The 17,809-nt window shown below is 39.1% G+C and overlaps 1 protein-coding gene across 8 annotated transcripts in view; it reads right to left on the bottom strand.

The window, feature by feature from the left end:
* Positions 1 to 502: 502 nt before the first annotated feature.
* The window catches only part of LOC117235519 (RNA binding protein fox-1 homolog 2), a 185,334-nt gene continuing 168,027 nt past the window's right edge, over positions 503 to 17,809 (bottom strand). For 4 of the 8 annotated variants that reach the window (XM_033497636.1, XM_033497631.1, XM_033497635.1 and 1 more), the window contains 5 exons: positions 15,750 to 15,813; positions 14,799 to 14,825; positions 4,103 to 4,269; positions 2,820 to 2,883; positions 503 to 2,449 (listed from right to left, as the gene is read on the bottom strand). In XM_033497636.1, coding sequence (XP_033353527.1) covers positions 2,405 to 2,449; positions 2,820 to 2,883; positions 4,103 to 4,269; positions 14,799 to 14,825; positions 15,750 to 15,813 — 367 coding nt within the window. In that variant the 3' untranslated portion in view covers positions 503 to 2,404. Of the gene's footprint in view, positions 2,450 to 2,819; positions 2,884 to 4,102; positions 4,270 to 13,391; positions 13,413 to 14,798; positions 14,826 to 15,749; positions 15,814 to 17,809 lie in introns of all 8 variants that reach the window. The other 4 variants (XM_033497632.1, XM_033497629.1, XM_033497634.1 and 1 more) reach the window with 2 other exon arrangements.

Below are 17,809 nucleotides of genomic sequence, written 5' to 3'. Positions count from 1 at the left end.
CTCCGTTACAATGTGTCTATCTTTTGTAGACGAATATCGTAATTCTCGATGAAAATTGCTATTCGTGCGTGGACACTCAGTCCATCGAGGAATAGGAATCGTTTCGTCGATTGACATCTTACAAACGAATTTCTCGTTTGTACGAATCAAGTGACAATTTCACGTTCAGAGTATTCCAAATCGGAGAGATTCGAATTCGAGACCAAGATTTACTAACACCATAAATTAATTTCTATTCCAATTCCTGCACCAAAAAATAGTTACAAAAAAAAATAAGAGAGCGTAGAAACCTCGATCGACAAGCTTCAAAATTTACAAAATTCGAACAAAAATTACCATTCTTAAAAGGTAATTTTCATTAACTATATAAGAAAAAAAAAAAAAAAAAAGAGGCTGTCACGTTCCATCTTCCATTGGAGCGTCGACAAGGCCGTGAGTATTAGGAGAAAAGCTGCGTTACATTGTCATAATCTCGATTAGGAACCGGTAGAGACTGATTTGACTAGATTCTGTTTGCCAGAATCTTGCTTTTGTCAGAAGTTATTCAAGGGATTCTCTCTCTCTCCCTTCAGCCACATTTACTATTCTACTCTTTACAGCCGCGGTTCGTTTCGCGAATCTACGCACACACACGCGCAACATAGACACACACATATTTGGCATAGAAACCCTACCGGTCACGCGTAACTGCTTCGTCGCTCTCGTCGTTTTCTCTCCTCTAAAATCTTGTCTAGCTACCTAAAGAGGGTCTCGCGTATTTTTCTTCGCCGATTACCGAGCGTGGCGTTTGTCACCGGAAGTCGTGTGTACCTCGTCGACACGAAGGAAGAGTTCCTTTCCGGCAGCCATTAGCGAGAGTTTCCTCTACCTCTTGCACGTCTTATCACGTGTCTGATAATTGGTGTTTCTGATTCATGATTAGTAAAGACCTGTTAACGCAGGCAATTAAACATAAAATTTTGTCCATACGGAGGACAAGGGTAAATAATGGCAATAGTAATAATATTAAAAAAAAGGACACGAAAGAAAACGATCGTTTACTCGTTTCTTTATTTCAGATTTCGTTTTCATATTTTAGCGAATTGTCAATGAATTATGTACAAAATTCTTTCTATATTCATATTTCTCATTGAATGCCTTTTACTCTTTTTGGATCTCAATGAATAACATCGCATTACGATGATACGTAAACTTTGTAATGTGATCTAAATAGTCCCGGTTTCGTTAGTGATAAAAATTCTTGCCGGGTCGCGTTTTAAAAGTTTCTCCTGAACGATTATAGAAACGTGCACGAGCAACGAATTGCATAATTACAATTGATTTCTAGAGAGATCAATTATCTATATCTATCTACTTATATATATATATATACGTATATACACAAATATATATACACGTACACCGTCTAGATTCGACACATTTGCCCCTTTGTCATTCAACTTCGTAAAGTCGGAATGGCTGCCGGGTCCGAACTCCGATACGAACTGATAGTTTAATGACGCGATGCCACGTTCCCTTTACACACGAATTTCGACAGCTTCGGAACGTTTCGATTCTATTTCGTCTAACTTGTAACTTTGATCCTTCGCCGGATACCGATATTTTTCTTAAGACGCTCGATACGACCGTTTGCTCGGATGTTTAACATGTTTCCAACAAAACTCAATTTAATCAGTCCCCTTTGTCCGCTAATTCAGTTTACCGATTTCCCTGTCTGCCATATATCTCTGTCCTTCCTCGCAACCCTCTTATTATCGATCAGAGTTTGAAAGTTCGACGACGCTTCGGCAGACCTTTGTCGTCTGGTCGATCAACCCCAATCGAAAACTATCTCCAACTGAGAAGCACGCTTTCAATCTAATTTAAATTCTGAGTGTTCTATATCATCTTCCTACGATCTTTAACCTTCTATCTGTTCGTCTATCGGTCCGCTTAATGCATTCGATCGTCCTTTCGTCTGTAACGATTAAGCAAATTTCTTTCTCTTCCTTTTCTCTACGGGTTTCCTTCTTCTATTTTCCCTCTGATCGACTGTGTGTAAAACTTTAATGTACCCGTTTCGCAAACAATTTTGAAATTTTCGTCCTACTTATACGTGGCACGTTCGTAGTCGACTCGGTAGTTCTGGCTTTATTGGAACGTTGTCCATAATGGCCGGATGATTTCAGGATGAAAGACACGCTTTCGTTCCGCGTCGACGAGAGCCGAAGTCAATGATTTTGTATCGGTGCTACGAAGAAGGCTAGCGTCAGCATGCGCGGAGGGTCCAGGCATCGCTTCGTGGGCTAATCGTGATCGATGACGGATGACGATGATGATTGTGTCGATTTCTTTTTGTTCTGGTCATGTTCAGCTGAGTATAACGGTGTACTTGGAAGGCTCGCGCTCTGATATCTGACGATCCTTAGTATGGCGTGAACCTGTTGTAGCCGCCTCTGTATACGGTTGCCTGTGAAAAAGATTGATTTTCTCCATCAATTGAAATTATATTTTAATTTTATGATCGACGATTCCGCCTGTTTTTTCACGGATCGCGAATATTTACGAATAGAGATATTTGAAATATCTAAAGTACTTGTTATAAAATTGAACGAGCTAAATAGAAAGAGAGTCTCTGCTTAATTTTACGAAATTATACATTTCCATGAACATCTATATACTAGTTATTAATTATTAGTAATAAATTTACGAAAATGTTTAGAAATAAAAGAAATAGCCACGGTTTAGTTATTAATTGTCAACGATAAATTCACAAAAGTATCAGCAATTGAAATTATTCCGTCTATTTATCATTTTGAGAGGTGAAAAATTGCATTTACCCCATAGCCAGCTACTGGTCCAATACCATGTCCAAGGTAGGGATCGGCGTATTCACGCCCGTAACTGTAAACATCAACATTGAAACATATTAAGTATCCATTCTGTAATTGTAAATTAATCGATGCCTGTTAAGGAATAAAGGATAAACAGATAAAAGGAGATACAAACTTAGGATGTTATCTAAGGATTTTCGATAGGACTATCAGGTTTTTCGGTAAGAGTATCATCAGGTTGTTGACTTTCGACATGTCTGCGACTCCTAAGAGCTCGACCACGACGACGAATTCTTCTGGAAGGAATGGACTCCGACTGTACATCTTTTTCCGTATATCTGAAGTTAGATTTGTAGAATATGATAAATATAGAATTATAATAGATATAGTCTTCTCGATTCATGAACAAATAACAAATAAAAGCAAGATGATATCGTATGATATCTTCGATCTCTTCCTCAACATTTTATATCGAAGGGTAGGAATCGTTTAAAAAAAATAATCGACCAAAATCAGATTCTAAAATTCTGAGAAATTAATTTCCCCATAATTGCAGCGTTAATTTCTAACAAAATTACCCTTCTCGAAATAACCAAACGAAATTCAATGGTATCACAAAAATTCTCAAAATCCCTGAAAAAAATATCGATTGAAAACCAATTACGAAAACCTCATTGAATTTCCACAATTAGTTTCTTCATAATCACGGTATCAATAGAACGCTACCATTGTCGAAATAATCAAAGCAAATCTCTTATATCGATACTGTTATTATTATACTATTATATTATACTATTAAAATCCTTTAAAAAAACAACCGACCAAAATCCGACTAGAAAATCCTCAAGAATTAATCTCTTTATAATTCGAGTATCGATGCAACTCTACTAAATTAAATAATCAAAGCAAATCTCTTATATCGGAATTGTTAATAAAAGAAATAATAAAAAAAAATTCCCAATATCCGAAGATTCATATCCCTTGAAAGGCAATCGACTAATATCCAATTAACGAAATTCCTGTTAATTTCTTCATAATTACTAGCTGCCGATAAAATTAAAAAAAAGTTCAAATCGCTTAATAATTAAACCGAATCTCTTCACCGGTCGTGGTTGAAAAGCGCGTCTCGTCTCGAAAGAAGGAAAAAGAAAGGAGATCCCACGCGACGTCGAAGACGGGTTATAGTAAGGGTTATAGTATGTCGCATAAAGGAGGTAGAGAAGATAGGAGAACAGAGCCCGAGGGATAAGGCGAAGGAGGCCTTTCGAAGGGAGTAGTGGTGCGCTTACCCCGCGACTGCGGCATATCCTGCGACCGGTTGTGCCGCAGCTGCAGCTGCGCTGTATGCGCGCGCAGCCACTGCCGTGTAGGTCGCTGCAGCTGCGTAGGTGGCCTGCTGTGCTGTTGAGAGGGGCGTCTTCAGCAACGGTGACGCTGCAGCTGCTGCTGCCGCGGCCTGAAACAGGAACCATGACCCGCCATGCAAGGCTCAAGCAAGCTCCAAGACAGACCAGACAGGATGTCCTAGCGGAGAAACGGTACTAACGCGTCCTCTTCCCGCGTTTACTTCATAAACGTCCCTGCACGCTTCGCAAATATTGGAACTCTCCATCCACAGATTGTTTATGACCTTTACTCCTTAGGGGTTAGGTGTGAGGCAGTAGTTTTGACGAAGGAATTGTTTGATCTTTAGATTGGTTCGTGAAACAAGCGTAAAATGAAATAGGGGTAGTTGGTGGTAAAGAGTATTTAATATTAGAACCATCGGAACAGTTGGGATAAGATAATTTCCTATAGGAATTTTGTAGAGATCTACGATATCTTTGGGATTTTTTGATAAAATACGTAGATATTCTTTTGCAGAAATAATATGGACAAAAGTTTACGTTTCTCCTTGCACTGAATATTTTTCCTACTATATTTTTAATGTTGTTACGAAGATTGTTTAGATTTACGACGATATAATTTTCAGGATTTCAACGGTTCTTCGTAAGACGCGACTGAAAGAGCGCAAATAATCGAAAATATTTTAGAAAAAAAAAGAAAAAACGAAGTATTCTATGATAAAAGAACAGCGCACTTTTAATACAAAATTTTTAGTCTGAAATTTAAAGGGTTGCTGTAAAATGTGTGCAACCCCGGACATAAATACGTCGATGGATGGAACCATTGAACAACGTAATTTACGATCTCGATATATCTATGGATTCCTTGGGTAATTCATGGGTTTTTTAAAATAGGAAATTGCTTTAGGTACTTTATGGTTTTCTGTACAAGGTGTGGAAGGAGTAAAGACATGTTTGTAATCTTTTTAGTCACTGGAGAGTTCCATATGTTTGCAGAGTTTTTAACAAAGTAGGGTATTTTTTTTTTTTAATTTCTACAACGTGCAACGACTTTTATAGATGCGTTTCTAAAGCATATGGATGAGACAGGCGTGCATCGTTCATTCACGATATTTTTTACGACGTTGTTTACGCAGCCGGGAACTTTTATTTTGAGCGCTGTTTGAACAACGAACGCTGTTTCATCCATATGCCACACGGTGCAGATAGTAAAAAGTTTCGAGCACTCAGCTAAATGTGGTTCTCGAAGCTACTGCTTTCTGTCGATCAAAGCTCAAGGAGGCGTGATTTATGTACAGAGAATGATGCGAAAATGATTACATGTTATTTACTCGTCGAAATCGATTTCTGCGATAATAACGTACCAATGTACTCTTTATCGTTTATTTAACTAATCAAAGGTCCCTTTTAAAGAGGCGGTCAAATAAATTTTTCTTTAATGAAGGAACTAATTTTAGTTTATTTTTCTCACAGGAAGAAACTAGACGTTTTATCGTACGATAATAGAATTCTAAAGGGAACATGAAATGCCAAGAGTGATTCAGTTACGAGATGTTAACTGTCTCGGATAACTTCCGAACGCGGCGAGTATCGATGTTCACGTCGAGATTAAGACATATCCATCGAGTGTACCATTCATTCTCGGGGGGAAACGCGAAATCTACGTGCATGCATCTAGAATACAAGTGTATCTTCTCTAAAGATATCTTTCTATCACGGGATTTCGCCTGTCAAAACGCTTTTACGCTATTTTCATCTCGCGTCGTCGAATAGCGACGCTCGAGCATAAGAGAATTTTTTCTCGACACAATGAAAAATATATGCAGGTTCGATACTTTGCATATGAAAAAAAAAAAAAAAGAAGAAAGTATAAAAAACGTTACTCTCATATTCGATAAAATATAGAAATACGATACAAGAATATAAAAATTTTATTAAACTTAATTCCATGAATTCCCAAGAGAAATGGATCCTTAGAGTTCCTTTTCATGTAATATTCTGCAATTCTATTTGACGTTCGTAGCGAGAAGTGTATCCACTTCTGGTGATTTTCATGGAATTATCCATTCGACGGATTGAAGCCAGGCTTATTCCGTCACCATCTATGGGAGAGCGCTTAAGTGCATCGAAATTAAATCTCGCCTTTAGTTCTGTTCCGTTTTATTAAACTCTTTTGTCCCGCTTGTAATTCTGCGATCATATTATTCTCTTTCTTAAACGAAATCGTTAGCCGCAAGTCGAGAATTCGTCTACTGGTTCTCCCGCTAATGAAACGCGAATCATTCGCTAGATCAGGGTCTTTTAATTAACTATATGCGTTCCACGAACCTGCAACAAATTGCATATCTTCTTAGGTACACGACTTTTGATTTTCTTCTCTATAAAACATTTGTCGCTACTAAAATATTGTTATCCTTCGGTTATATATTTTCTGGTACAATCTTTCTTTTTACCATGATATTATCTTTTTCAGTCATTGCTTTCTTTAAGCTATGCTATTTTACACAGTTTGTCGTTTCTTTTCTGTTTTGAAATTTATCTCCAACTCACAAGCACGATAATGGTAATCAAGTACGAAAATTTTCGTGACAAATTTTATAGAAGATTCGATATTTCAGGTACGAGGAAGATTTTTTTAAATTAAATAGAGAATTTCTACCATACAAGGGAGAATTTAGAGCGCACCTTGCAAACCCCTTCGAGATGGAACGCTCACTTGCCAAATAAGCGGACGTTTTTCAAGACGCGATGATTAATGATGCTTTCCAAGCACGTCGTTTTCTTTCGCAACGTGTGCATCGAGCAAACTCCTCATAAATCATACATCATATGCTTTTTGTGCAATAATTGTACTTGATTTCTCCTCTCACGAGTGTCTAATTTAAGAAACGCTAACGTCACTCAATCTCTTTATACAGAAACAAAATTCACCCCGTTGAAACAAGTCCAAATTCCAAGTAATCTATCTCTTTTCTAAATACTTTAACTTTCTGCTCTCGGATCCCTAACAACAATTCAACGAATAAATGACAAATGCCAAAGAAACTGAAGAAACAACGACCAGAGGAAAGAAATATTTTTTCACGATAAAAATATCGCCAACATCGCCTGAAATACCAGGAATAAGGTTCCCCTACTCGTTCTCGATCGTCGCGAAACTTTCGTTAACAAATCTCCTCTCCGGCGAACGAAGAACATCGAGTGAAAGAAGCGGAAACACGGTTTCAACGGCGCCAGGAACTCGTGGAACAGGCCGGTGCGTACTGCGATAGAAGGTCGAGGTTGGAACGCGACAACGGAAATAAGAATCCGTGGCCGACGTTCCTGGAGACGGGAAAAACTCAGGGGAAAGTTTCTGGGTCGCGGTTCATTTCCAAATGCGAGACACGTTCCTGGTTGCGCGATTTTCGACCGGGATACATCGTGGTATGTGGGTCAAGTGACTCTCGGTTGGTCTGCCCTATTCTGCACACGCTGTTTAGCCAACCGACCACTCCAACCGTGGAAATTATTTAACGTTCCTTGAAATCCTGCAACTTTATTACCTTGCTGCCTTTCACAACAGTCAGTGAGATTCGAAAATGGACCACCGCGATGTACATCGGCCAGCAAAAGTATTTCGACATTTATCACAGGAAATTTTTTTGACCGTATTACATGAGCTTGATAAACATTTTGAAATTTCACTAGCTTCGTACGATGCACACAGTACATTTAGAGAATTTTCGAACATGTACTTTTGTGGGCCTATCCGTGTTCATGAAGTAGACTCGTTATAAACTAAACTTAATTCGTGCAGCGAGAAAATAATTTAATAACGTCATTTTCAGAGAGAATTTTCATTAGCAAACAGTGAAAATCCTTTGCGAAAATACTATAGTGCTGTTGCTTCAGTTTTATTTTTGAAGCATCGGAAGCCTAGGATTAACGTCTGACCAATGCGGGGACAATCTACTTTCGCTGTTCATCGAAGTTATGGACAATGAATTCTGATGAAATAGAAAGGCAGAACTTCGATATCTAGTACACGGTTAGAGGATTCAACGATATTGGCTTCTAAGAGAAGCTTTTAGAATATTGAAAGTTCGTAGCTGATGTCTAATCAATGTCAGTTCTAATAAAATCGAAGAACAACAGTAATAATTCTTAGACAAGTATAACATCTATAACATCGCCAGTTTACTGCTTGGGGAAAAAGCAATGTCTGATCAACGCAAGAAGCATCTACTTCAAGCCAACGTCCAAGACGTAAATACCGAATTTTAATTAATTAAATAATGGCGATAATTCTTCGAGAAAATTATACGATATTGCGACTCTACTCCTCTGAGAACGTGAATTTCGGAATGTCGAAAGTATAGAAACGATGTCCGACAAATACAGAGATTCTACTTTTACTTTCGAATAAAATTACGAATGTTAGAATTCGAACGAAATAGAAGGTCAGATTTTTCACAAGAACATTCCACGATATTAATTTATTCCTCTGGAAACGAAATATTCAGAACGTGCGAGCCCAGCGTTCACGTCTGACCAATGCCGGGCTTATCTACTTCTACTCGAGCAACGTTAAAGTCTGAACATTTTTTGCATCTCAAAAGACGAAAATATATTTAACGAGATACGAGTTGCGATCTCTGTAGAACATTTCGACACGAAACTGCTCGCGTACGATACTTAATTCCAGCGCGGTTAAAAGGTGCATCGCCGCAGGGTCAATTAACTCTCGGTTATTTTCAAGGGTGGATGCAAAGGTGGCTGGAAACCAGCGTTACAACGTTCATCGCGTAGTTGCCCGCCGATCGTTTTCCTTTTTCCATGTCCGTTTCCGTCTCCCTATTCCTCGCTGAACCTCCGTTCCGTGAAACGACAAAACCGCAACGGGGATATCGCGTTTACGCCGGCCTGGTTCACGGGTCAGATGTTACGTTAACGATCTCCTCTTTTCCCGACATAACGTTTCACCAGTAGCCACGAGAACGTATCTGGATAATTACTCCCTTTTCGTCCTATGCTCGATCCACTTTCACCGCCACGCGGGGCTGATTTTGTTTCAACTAGCCCGGAAATTGGAGTCGATGCGTCCTAATTGGTCGGAAAAATTTCGACGGCCGTACGGAATTTCGTGCAATTTGTCCAACGCTTTGGATACCGAACAACTATATTTTCGTTGTTTGTGAAATAATTGAAACGTTAATTATCGACGTCGGTATCGACTTTCGTTGCAATTTACTTTATTAGCCTGTCTATAGATACGTAAACATTGAAAATTTAATGTCGATATAAACGAAGCTTTAAACAGCTAGTATCGGACAATTGCGATTGCTTTTAATTGGAACAAGTGTTTTTAAAAAATTCTTTATTTCGAAATTGCAGAAATCAGAACGATATTCAGTTCCCTGTCAATTCTCATAAGAAACGAATAATTGAAATATGATTATAACTATGAAAATAATGTTCTGCGTTTATCATCATAAAGAGTTCATTATATTTTTCCAGTTCGTCAAACCGTGTTACGTTTAAGAACGAAATTGTAACTTAATTAATCACGGAACTAAAAGGATGACACGTTTAAAAGTTAAAATAGCTGATTATACAGGGTGGTTGGTAACTGATGATACGAATAAAAATTTTTTTCTTAATTTTCTTTTCTTTTTTTTAATTTTTCCATCGAGACAACGATCTACAGTGAGATCCGTTATAACGTACCGCACGCGTACCGAGCGAAAATTCACAGTCGATTTTCTCGAAAACAAAGCCTCAAACGAAAAATTTTTATTCTATATTTTCGACTTCTTTTTTCGCGTAGAATCACCCCCTTTCCGCTTGTACCACCAGTTACCAACCACCCTGTATATAAATTCTCAGAACTTCGACTCACGCAACTGTAATTTCCAGTGCAATTGGTACCGGTATCGACTATTGTCGTAATTTATCCCCCTAAGCTCTCGATTCTCCCAACAAAAATACTAAATCCTCAATTTCTTTTTTCCACCGAATAATAATTATCGTATTTAACAGGGCAGCTTGGAAGACGGAAGCTCAGCGAAATAGCCGGAATGAAGCTGTCGGACGCACGAAATGACGCGACGTTGATTTATGAAGAGAGAAGAGGCAGGCTTCCGCGCGGACCACTGGCTCTCTTCCTGAAAAGCTCGTAAATCCTGGCCGACAACCAGGATCCCTCGTGGCCGGTTCCGTGAGGCGAATAAAGACGAACCGGTACGCCGGTACCATCAGAAAGAAATCGAATCGTTGGCGCGGTCCCGAGCAGGAAATTAGCCGCGGAAAATTCTGTGGCCGCGATTCGACGCACGCGTGTCTCTCGCAAATTTACGACGCTGTATTCTTTCGCTTCTCGATTTACTTGGTCGATCGTTCGTGCTCCATTTACATTTCATCCCACGGAGAACCGGTTTGCAACCCCCTCTCTGCTCTTTTACGTTTTCTTTTTCCTTAACCCTAACCGTTCGACGTGAAATTTGTTCGATCACCAGTTTGTTTGTACAGCCGTTGCTCCTAATCGAAGACCGTTTTTGTTTTTGCTGCAATTTCGGTTCTAGTTCATTTTTACACGAACAGCGGACGGTTTTCAAGTGGACGAACAACGTTAGGCTTTCGAAATTTCTAGACCGAAATTAAAGATAAATTTCTCGAGTACACACGTTGCTGTATACTCTGTACGGTATAATTTTGTTCTTTAACTATCGTACGAACGGTGGGAAATTTGAGGCACCGAATCTCAGATCTTTTCAATTTATAGTTTCCGATTAAATTTCTGAAATTAGATCGAGTATATTAGACGGAGCGTACATTAGCGTGTTGTGCTTTGGAAGGAACGATTCTAAAATGAATTAATGCTACAAACTGGCTTTATCAAATAGTTCTGACAAAGCTATCCTTGATTCAAGAATCAAAACGTTTCTCCTAATGTATTTCAGGAATATAATGAGATTCTATGTTCGCTAAAGACTCTCCGATAATTGCGTCTAATATTCCTAAGGGAAAGAGACATGCCTCCTATGTATACGCAAAGAAAACGTTTACGTTCAGCTCTACGAAGACATGGGGCGGTGAAATTTCCACGAGATTGTGATGATCCCTTCGAAAACTCGATCATCGATTCCAGCAAGCTACGTACCTAATGTACATGACGCGTGCGATGAACGCAACTATGATGAAGCGTATCTCACGTGGAAAGTTTCTCGCTGTGAAAATCGATATGCTCGACATTAAATCGACAGAAATACTTCGATCGCGTAATAAAATCACCGGGACTTGAGAATAAACAATTTAACGAGTAATTATTTCTTCATCTTGCGAAATTTACTAAGGTTTCGTTCGAATAAACGGAGTCTACGTAAACAGAATTCTACGGTAGATTACTCGTTCTAATTTCTAGCAGTTGAAACACAAATCACTGTTCAGACTGTCCGTTTGAATTTGCATAAAGATTACAGTTCATGTACAACCGATACGATCGCAACTAAAGCATAAACGTTGAAACGCCAACGAAACACAACAGACGGAAGATATTAAGCTCTATCAAATTGCAAATGATCTTGCAGGATTCTCAGTCATCCCTCGAAAGCTTCGAGCTTGATATCCGTAGATGGGTTCGAACTATCGACTTGACGTTTCGAGAATCGAGTGCACGAGACGGGGCGAGGTTCGACGATGCTCGACGACGCCTCGAGTGCCTCGTCGAGCATCTCGAATTCCAGCAGTCACTACATCCACGACGGTTTCCGTCAAAAGCTTTAGAGGAACCAACCCCGTTGCGCGACAACTCGGCTTCTCTAACACGTTCTCGATTAAGTCGCCGGGCAGAGAACTAATTTCAAGGGGCTGAATCTGTCGCCATGGGGTGTGTCGGTTTGTTGTGGGATGGGTGAACTCGGAGCAACTCTAAACTAGCTAAACAACTCTTTCTAAGATACTCGCCGGGTCCGCGGAGTGCTCACCAATTGCAGCCGTTGCTTGCAGCTCAGACGCGTCTCATCTTCGTATTATTAATGGAGGGGGAGGATGCAGAAACAAAGGAAATTTCGAACTTGCCGGATAATTGGTCTATTTTATACTTCTTTTTACTTTCACGTATATTCTGACTGGAAAGCTCGCTGCGCTTTTTGCCGTTTCAACGAAATTCATTTTTCCAGACACTTTTCTGGCTACTTAACGAGTTGATGATTACGCATACTATCGTAAAAAGTTGATTCTCCGAGTTATGAAAGTGTATCACGTTGGCGAACAAAGTTAGAAGCTAATTAATTTTGAAACTAAAATTTAAAATACACGCTTGAATTCCAATTCTCGTGATTCTACAGCGCTATAACGTCGCTTGTGTAAATTATTATGTAAATCAATAAATGTAAAATTTGTTAAACATTGCCAGTAAATTGTATCGAATACCCGTATGTAGCTAGCAGCGTATGTGGATAGGCAAAACAACGAAGGGTGGAAAAGGAAATAGCGAATTTTTGTCGATATTTCTGCATCGCTTTGAAGGATGATGTTAGAGCTATTCAAAAACAGTAATCGACGATTGTCTTCGATAATCGCGGAAGAAAGTTGCAGTTGTCGTGTCGGCGAGGAACTTTTTTCTCCGTTTGAAAATTATGATACACACATTACTTCCTATATACTCTAGTATTCTCAACGTACAATATCGCGTGTATGTCTACGTAAAAGCGACAAACCCATGGAAGAGAATAAAAGTATCACTTTCTAACAACAAAGAACAGAGGGTAGGAGCAAAAATAATAATAACGAAAAAAAGAAAAGAAAAACAAAAACTACCAATCACATGCATTACATTGATACAGAAGAAGGAATAAGAGGGAGATATAGATAATAAACATTCGGGAAAGATGCACAGAACAGAGGGAGAAGCTTAAAGAACCGCAACGACAGAGACAGACTGTGTTTATAATACTTGGGATCGTAAAACAGAAAGGAAGAATAAAAAAAAAAAAAATAAATAAATCGTTGTTTGTATTAAACGGAGAAAGTAAAGTGTGATACAGATGTGAGACGTTGGTACGACGATCGGTGAGCACTCCTGATCGGCCAGGTCCAAACGAGAGAAACCACCAAGAAGACAGGACAGGAGAGAAGAAAAAAAAGGGACAAATAGTTAAAAAAATAATGAAAAAAAAAACAGGAAGAAGATAATAATAGACAAACAACGGGCGAAGAAAGATCACTCAGGGCGGACCCTTAAAATTCCTACCTCCAGAGCGGGTGCTTTAGCCTGAAACACAAACGGCAAACCTGAAAAGAAATTCCGGCCAGATTCGGGTGGATTTTAATATGGCGTCGCGTTTAACGAGGGATCGTTGTCGTTGGTGTGGTCGTTGCTTAATATTATTATTATCATTATTATCATCGTCAGTGTGATAGAACCTAGAAACGAATCTATACATGTTCGTTTAGTGTCTGTGTGAATAGCATTCGAATGATAAAATCGATTTCGTGTCCACGGTGTTTCGTATATTTTGATACTTCGAGTAAATGTGAAGAGAGAATGAATGAAAAAGAAGGGGTGGAAAATGAGTGGATGAAGAGAGATCAGGCGACAAAATGCAACAAGATGCTGCACGATCTTGCGACGCGATGTGGTGCAATGGTCGAATCGCAAGAGACGCTTTCCAAGAGTTTTGATTTCGAACGATATTTCATCGTTGTGAAATATATTTACTTAGCAATAACGAGAGCAGATAAATAAAATGAGAAATATAATCTTTTTGAAATGTAAAATTCGAAAACGTCTCTTGTTCAAATATCGCGAAATAGTAATATATTTAGAGAAAAAGATTTTATTACGTAAAATCGAGAATGCTGACACGTTCGACCCAGTTCACTGGCATTCCATTAGTCAAAACTTGGCAGGTATTTGAGCGCAATCGATTACGTTTCAACTATTAAAAATATAAATTCTTTTATCAAGTTTTCCGAACGTGTCAAAGTATCAACAAACGTTGTTCCCCGAAATTGCAAAAGAGCATCGATCTCGCTTATCCCTCACTTAACGTACAAAAAAATAAACTCATCTCCATTTATAAAAAAAAAAAAAAAAAGAGCATGGAGAAGAATGTGGAATATATTCGAAAATCTAATTTCTCCCGCGTATGTCGTTGCCATATTACCAGAGCGGATTTTTGTAACGGAATGACGTCGAAACAAGAGGACAGTTGGCGAAATGAGCGCGGTGTTCGAAATTAATTTTCATGCCGCGCGATGGCGAGCTGCAAACCGGCTGTCGAGGAAGTAAAGCTCAAAAACGATAGCTGTCGTTACCCGTTTCCTGTGTCTGCTCTTTTGCAATTCCTCGTTGCCTCTCGCTTGTTTTATAATTTTTTCTCTATCTCGTTCGAACGAGATTTACCCGTAGATTTTTCGCGTATACGATGGAAGGCACGAAAGAGAAACGAGAGATGGTGAAAAAAGGGAGGAATGAAAAACCGAAAAAAGAAAGAAAAGAAGAGAAGAAAAAATGGACGAACAGGCGGATGAAAAAAAGATGGACGAGAGTGACGGCAGATGAAAGAACGTAGGGACGGGATAGGGATGGCGTAATTGTTATCGGGATTCTCTGCGTTTCACGTGTGTGCAAGCCTGGCAAAACGTGTCAACTAACGTCAGCTGTTGCTTGAGGCCATTCCAGCTAAACGGGTCCGGAACAGTTGCAGACTTTAGTCAATATTCCTCTGACTTCTTTTCTCTTTGTTCTAGTTCTCTCTCTTTCCCCCTTCTATCTTTTTCGTCTATAGTTTTGTTTCTTTTTTTTTTCTTTTTGTTCGGTTTGATGTTTGTTTTTACCCTTTCCTCGCTTTTACTCTTTTTTTTTTTTGTTTTTGAACGCGTCTCGTGCTCTGTTTCCGCGACACGATCGACGACGTATCGATTAGAAAAGGTAGCTTTTTTTTTTTTATCGGTAACAACGAACTCTCCCTTTTGCTAAGGGATAAGAACGACCGACCGGTTCGCCATTGTCACGTGAAAACGCCGTTTCCTGGTCGATCGGTGTGTACAAAGGCTACTTCATTTTAGAGTGGCGGAATCATTGTCCGTGACGAATTTTCAATCGCGTCTTTGCCAATATCCGTGCAATTTGTCAATTCTTTCTGATCATTTTTCTATATCGAATTAATATTCCGATAATTCTATAGATACGTAAGTTTACATAGAAGCTAGAAACTAATTATTGCGAACATATGGTTCGTAGTTTTAGAAAGAATAATTGCCATTTATCCACGGGACGTGTATCCAAAGTGAAACATCGAAAAACGCTTACTAATTTGGAAGTTTCAGGTGGTAGGTTGGACCGTGTTCAATTTTATGCTTGTCGAGTAGATCGATGAAGAAAATCGATACGCAAACAACGATCAACCGGGATTCGTTTACCAATTAATTCACGATAATCTATCGGCAGCGTCTGAAAGGTGATCGATTAAGCGGGCTGACGTTTCAATCTGGCCGAGGGGCGTCGCTCGATTTAATTAAAAACTCATTCGTCGTCGTTCGCGCCCCGGAAACAGAGCACCAGCGACAATTTCCGGCGGAAAATCAGGGAAATCTCGTGTCTCACCTGTAGCCTGTAGTTGGGATCCTGTGTCGCCGCGTGTGCAGCTAGGAACGGGTCGTAATAAACGCTGCAAAATAAAAATCACCAATGTTAGTTTTGTATATGTGCACGAATTTCTACGCAACCAGCATCTTTTCGATTATTTCGCTATTTTTTTTTTCCAATATGTTTTTCTTTATATATTTCTTTTTCTCGGCGCGTGTTTCGTTTCCCTTTAAAATGAAGTATAAATTATTCGTTTCTTTTTTAAAGCTTTTAGTCCTACCTCTCTTTTATTCGATTTATCTTTTGCTCCAACTTGTTTCAACTTTACTTAAACTTGTATCGAATTAAATTTTCCTGATTGAATTATTCGATGAAATAACAGATCTTTCTTCGACGTCGTCGAAAAGAGGCTGGTTGCCTTCGATTCTCTGTAAACGAACCGTTGACAAAAATTTCGTTTCTCGTGGCATTCGAAACGCGATTCGAGCGCCGAGTGCTCTCGTCTTGTTAGAAGCTTCGAGTTCCACGATCGACACGATATACAGCGTCAAAGGATATGATTTAATCTTTTTTATTCGATCGAGGACCACGCTGTTCTCGCGACTCGATGAATTTCACCCATTTGGCGAATGAAAGAATCGCTGCGTTCGATCAAATTCCGAAATCGAACGCGTGCAACTAGTCTCGAACTCATCTCTTATACCTGACGTATTTATTCGTCGAGTTACAATGCTCTCGTTCGATTCTCGCCAATTGTATCAAATCCCTAGCGCTTCTCAATAGATCGCGGAATGATTTTTTTGAAATTTCGAACCGTCAAAAATCGCTGTACGCTGTAGCTCAAAAATATCACGCACTTGCTTTCCTTTGACAGGATATAATTTAATCGTAAGTCCCCCCCCCCCTCCCCAAAAAAAGGATTTATCGATGTTCATTTCTAAAGTCTACTGTGCAATAACAAAATCGACGCTCGTGATTGTCAAAGCTTGCGGAATTATTTTGTTGTTTGGAAAGCTCGTTATCTGCAGATTGTTTAATCTTCTAAATTAGGAGTTGACGTTGTTCGTCGATTGGCAGAACACGAACACCGACGTTATTCCAAACAGCGAGTAAAACACAATTACACGATTTAATGCGTTACTGTTAATTTTTTCATGCAGAATTTAAATTTATCTATTGCTAATGTCTATCAAAGTGTCGAAATATTTATGAGCCGTGGCGTACTCATCGAAGTAATGAAACTTTGAAACGTCTCGAAGAATCACGTTTTGCAATTTTTGTCTCGAAGAATCACATTTTGCAATTTTTCTTTCGAACAATCATATTTTGTGATTTTTCTTTCGAATCGAACGAGAGAACGTTCCGAGTCGATCGATTTTACGAGAGACGAAAGTTTCTCTTTCGCCATCTCCATTTCCACGTCGATTTTATTCGTCGCCGGTTATCACGGTGTATTCGAGCGAGGTCAACGAAAATTCATAAATCACATCCGGCGTGTTCTTCCATTAAAAACGTGTCGGTATCATCGGCGTGATCGGTGGATCGAAGAAGAGTAACGAACGATTTCAACGATTTACGAACGCACGGGAATACCACCCTTATTTATGAGTAATAAAACTGACGATTGATCGGTGGGAAAATATGGTTGCCACGCGGAAACATCGACGGCTTCGAAATTTTCCATCATCCCCTTTTATCCGGTTCGCGCCGTGCGAAATTGTTTAATTAACGAGCGATGCTATTTATCGACGCGCGAACGCGTATTTGTTCGCGTTCACCGACGGAAACTAATTAAAAATTCCTTTGTCGTGAAAAATTAAGGAATCATTCTAAACGATCTATCGCTGCGCGTAACTTACCCTGTTATCATTCTTTAACCGCTTAAGAATTATATTTGTTCAGGAAATTTTATTAAAAAAAAAAACATTTAATTTCTACTATTGATTTAGTAACATTTCGCCATTGCAAGTAATTACGATTCGATTAATTAATTATATGATCGGAATTACGACGAATCTTCGAATTACACTGTTTCGTTCATTGTACAATGTTCCTATTTTAACGGACTTGGATTGGAT

Source organism: Bombus vosnesenskii, unplaced genomic scaffold (genome assembly GCF_011952255.1).
Source record: "Bombus vosnesenskii isolate JDL3184/JDL3185 unplaced genomic scaffold, Bvos_JDL3184-5_v1.1 scf7180000013316, whole genome shotgun sequence".
Taxonomy (NCBI): Eukaryota; Metazoa; Arthropoda; class Insecta; order Hymenoptera; family Apidae; genus Bombus; species Bombus vosnesenskii.
This window is presented reverse-complemented; position numbering and strand designations above follow the sequence as displayed.